The sequence below is a fragment of the Oxyura jamaicensis genome, chromosome 2, assembly GCF_011077185.1.
Source record: "Oxyura jamaicensis isolate SHBP4307 breed ruddy duck chromosome 2, BPBGC_Ojam_1.0, whole genome shotgun sequence".
Classification (NCBI taxonomy): domain Eukaryota; kingdom Metazoa; phylum Chordata; class Aves; order Anseriformes; family Anatidae; genus Oxyura; species Oxyura jamaicensis.
This window is the reverse complement of record NC_048894.1, coordinates 107805663-107810035: the sequence shown is the minus strand read 5'-3', so window position 1 is coordinate 107810035 and position 4373 is coordinate 107805663. Positions and strand designations below refer to the sequence as shown.

General features: G+C 42.0%; 1 protein-coding gene across 2 annotated transcripts; it reads right to left on the bottom strand.

Moving 5' to 3' along the window:
• Window positions 1-448: 448 nt before the first annotated feature.
• LRRC30 (leucine rich repeat containing 30) lies at window positions 449-3388 on the bottom strand. Of its 2 annotated transcripts, none has more exons than XM_035319488.1 (2): window positions 2082-3388; window positions 449-1652 (listed from the first exon to the last, which is right to left on the bottom strand). In XM_035319488.1, the coding sequence occupies exon 1, from the start codon at window positions 3127-3129 to the stop codon at window positions 2233-2235; it is 897 nt and encodes a 298-aa protein (XP_035175379.1). In that variant the 5' UTR covers window positions 3130-3388; the 3' UTR covers window positions 449-1652; window positions 2082-2232. The 2 variants fall into 2 exon arrangements, with proteins under 2 accessions (XP_035175379.1, XP_035175378.1); XM_035319487.1 differs by having other exon boundaries at window positions 2090-3388.
• Window positions 3389-4373: the final 985 nt, after the last annotated feature.

The following is a 4373-nucleotide window of genomic DNA, read 5'->3' as shown; positions in this document are numbered from 1 at the left end:
CTTCCATGTAAATTACCATGCATACCTCTTCTAGTCAGAGCACATTGGAGGCTATCTGGTGTCATATAATCCTGGATACTGATATGTGGAAAGTCTTTTCAGGTGATTAATGTCATAGGAATTTAATTTTCCTGCAAAGCGCTACTGAGGGACTACAGTGTTTACGTGAATGCAAGACTTAGGGATATGAAATGAGCATTTAGAAAAGTTAATAATCTGTGCCTAATCCCCTCCAAGAATTATCTGTTGGTATTTCTATAAATAATTGCAGGGTTATTTCTTGTCGCTAATTGAATCATGTATTAATTTATTCGATGTATTGTGCACTAAAAATCTTGGAACTTGCTATAAATCCTGTTGCACGGGTGAAAGAAATGCATGCAAAGCTAGATAAAAAATACCTGAAGCATATATTAAGTGAAAAACTCACAAAATAACTGTGCTTTGGTGTTTATTTTCTTTGTTTGTTTGTTTGTCTTATGATCAAGCAAAAGTGCCCTTCAAAAGGGCTTCTCTTTTGCTAGAAACGTAAGATTTGTCCTTGACTGCACACTTGGAAACCGCAACTCCTGGGCACAACACTGAAATTCTCTATTAAGATAAAAAATGATACACAAAACAATCCAACATAACAAAATATCAGTGAGCAGCCCCAGAGAGGAATCGTCTGTGAGCACAGATTCTTCGTGGCTGCATTCAGCACTGCACTGATAACGTTAGCATGCCCAAAGGTGCTGCATTTACTTGCATGTGTCTGTGAATTACATAATTGTCTGCTCTTATCAGACTACTACTACCACTGCTGACAGAAGAGTTTTTCCCTCAGACAGCAGCTGTCCATTAGCCTCACTAGAAGCAGGATCTATCTTCCACAGTCTTCCATAATTCTGAGCCAATTACATTTCAGAAAGTAAACATTGATTCCTGAGATCTGACATACAATAGGAAGTACTTTAAAAGTGGCTTTGAATATTCTCAATTAGTTCAAGAATTACAGGCTCATTCCTCTTTTATGATGCCATTAGAAGTATTTATCTCAACTGATTTCAACAGAGTTGATTCAACAGAGTTGTGAGAAAAAAATCAAGTTGCATAAATTGTTAACAGCTCTCTCATACAGCGTCTTTATTACTAGATAAAACTTTGATGAAGGACATACACAGAAGATCAATATGAGAAATCACATACGAGCTGACTTCAATCTACTGGCTGCTACCGAAAATCACAGAAATAAGTATTTGTTTTTGAAGCTCTTACTTAAGCTGATGACTGGTTTGCTGCTGCTTTTCTTGAAAGAAATATTTCACCTTAAGGAGACATACAGCCTCCTGAGTCAAATTACTCTGTGGCTCCAAATGCAGGGAAGCACAAAAAAGAAAGGAGTGCAGTTCATCTAGCTATGAGCAACTTCATCTGGCAGCCTTTGTTTGAGGGAATAAGGACCCACTTTCACTTCTCCCCTTGGTGTAGATGATGCTTCCTGCTGGTCCTGATGCACTTACTGGCACCCCTGTAGGCTCCGTGCAAAAGGCTGTGTGTTTCAAGCAAGAGACTAGGTGCTCTGGGAAAGCTTGGGGTCTTCTTCCAAAGAACTGGGGAATTGCCACACTGCTGGCCATCTTCACCTGCAATTTATAGTGGCCAGCTCACAGCTGCAGGGTAAACAACAAATAATATTAAACTGGCAGGTAATATACTGTCCGTGGGCTAATATAGCTCAGGATATATTCACTGCTGAAAGTGAATTAAACATTTTCCTTGAGATTCACTTAGATAAGCAGTGTTTGTTTATGTAGAGGCATCTGCACATGAAGAAGTGAGCAGGAGTTAAAGTGCAAGTGTAATCACATATAGTAAATCCAATTTATATTAATATTCCTCCAACATGATAGCTGGCAAATATACGTTTCTGAACTTCTAGCAGTCTGCCTTAATTTGTTTCTGTCAAATGAAGAGCAAACATTTTATCACTTTTTTTTTTTTTTTCCTTTTGTTCCCCCCAGAAAACAAACACTCCAACACTGAAAATTACAGGGGTGGGTAGTTTTAGAAAATCTTACTCTTCACACATTTAAGCAGACCATCATACTTTACTTGCTTTCTTCCAACCATTACTAAAGCCATCCATAGTCTTGAAAATCCAAGTGTTAGGAAGTGGAAGTGACTGTTGAGGAAAGTGCTCTGGCGTGACTGAGTTGTGATGACAGGCTTAATCCCAAGCTCAGCAGAAACTCAGTGGTGCTCCTTTTTCTCCCTGAGGTAGTTGAAGAGGATGTCCAGTCCTCCTTCCACGAGCTCGGGCAGGGGTCGGGACAGAGGGTTGTGGGAGACGTGGAGGCCTTTGTCCATTGGGTTCCACGCAATGCGGGGCAGCCTGCGCAGCAGGTAGAGGTCATCTGGAAGAGTCTGTATGGAGTTGTAATCTACATTTAGTAGCTCCAGAGCCGTGATGAAGCAGAGAGACCGCGGCAGAATGCGTATGTTATTATTCTCTACTATAAGGATTTGCAAATTGACTAGGTACTGAACGCTCTCTGCAATGCTTTCAAGCCTGTTGGACCCCAGGTGCAAGAAGTCTAAGCTCCTCAGTGTAAAAATGCAGAGGGGAATCTGCACAAAGCGATTGTTACTGAGGTTCAGTTTCTTTAAACTTGTCAGGTCAGTGAAGCTTGCAGGCAGTTGTGAGATGCAGTTGTGCGAGAGGCTCAAAACTTCCAGCTTTCTGCACAAGCTGAGCTCTGCTGGCACTTCTGTCAGGCAGTTCATATTAACAAACAAGACCTTCAGGTTCCTCAGCAGCCCGATCTCCTTCGGCAGACACTTGAGGCAGTTGCCACCCAAGTTCAGCACTACGAGCCGGTCCAGTTTTCCCAGTGAAGGAGGAATTGCCACCAGCTGGTTGCGTGAGAGGTTCAGTTTCTGCACCTCAGGCAGTCCCCACAAGAAGTCAGGGGCACTGGTCATCCCTTTCATTATAAGGCTCAAGCTGACATAACGCAATCCCCGTTTCAGCAATGACTTGGGGTCTTTCCCTGAGAGAAGAGCATCTTCCCATGCAGGCAACTTCGGACCTTTCCTCAGAAAAAACATGCTTCTTCTCCCCTCGGTTTTTGAGTGCTTGGTTCCCATAACACCTTGGATTGCTCCTGATAAATCAAGTGAGGTTTTCTTCCCGTGCAAGTACTACACCAACATGCAAATGCCACCAGAGGTTGACAGCTTGCAGGAAAGTCAAAGCAAGGAGATAAGGAGGAGCCTGTGAAGTGCATCTCAGTCCACCAGGGTAGTTTCCATAGCTGCTGAGGGAAAGTTTCACTTTTGGGGGCTTATGTTGTTCTTGGTGCACAGTCTGTAATGAAATACTTGCTCCAGACTTGTGAGCAAACCTGTTCAATTCAAACTGAATGCCACGAGGCAGCTGTCACTGTCATTTGGCCTGGGCTTTATTGGACAGATATGTATCTTCACTCCAAAAAGGTCACAAGGATGCTGTATATAACTTCCCCATGTCAGCTTTCTTGGCTATCTGGTACATACCATGGCTGCAGGACAATTAACAAGAGCGACTTCAAAAAAATAAACAAGTAAGCTATAGGAGAAAACAAGTCATCAACTCAATTCAGATTAAAGGCCATTTTCAAATTCATTTTAATTTTGATGTTCCTCATTTCACTGAAATAGATACCAATCCACCAGAAAACTTTGTATGCTGCAAAAATGCCGGTAAAGAATCTTCCTGCAAGATCTTTTTTTCTCTTTAGTTAAAAAAAAATGAAAAAAATAATCCTTGTAAAAACGTTTTAGCTTTTATATCACCCTTGAAGTGAGGATAGGCCTCTTTCTTTGCAGAAAGGGCACCACCTTCACTGCAGCAGTGACATTTTCCAGCGGTATCTGCGCCCACTTGGATGATCACTCACTACCCACGTTGCCGAGTGTGAGCAGTCACATTGCACAGTTCTGCCCAAATTACTCTGTCCTAAATGTCCTGTGCTACTTCGCATCCATCAGTGAGGTTTTGGGTCTCTGGATCTTTTGTGCTGCAGAAAACATAGCCACTTGATGTCCCCTTTTTTCACAATGAACTTTCCTGTCTTTCTGGGATATCCTGGGGTGCAGGGGGACTATCAGTCAAATAGCTCAAACTATACATGACATTTAACTCCAGGATAGGGAGACTGATGGGAGAGGAAGGAAGCAGCAAGGTATAATAATAACCAACAACAGCTGAAGCCAGTGATGCTGATGAGAGGAAATTCTATTGCTACAGGAATATGCAGTGGGTTTAAACTCAAAAGGATATCCAAAGACTTCAGGCATTATTTGAACCAGGTGAAAATTGCAGTAAATAGGACATGACTTCCAATATCTTC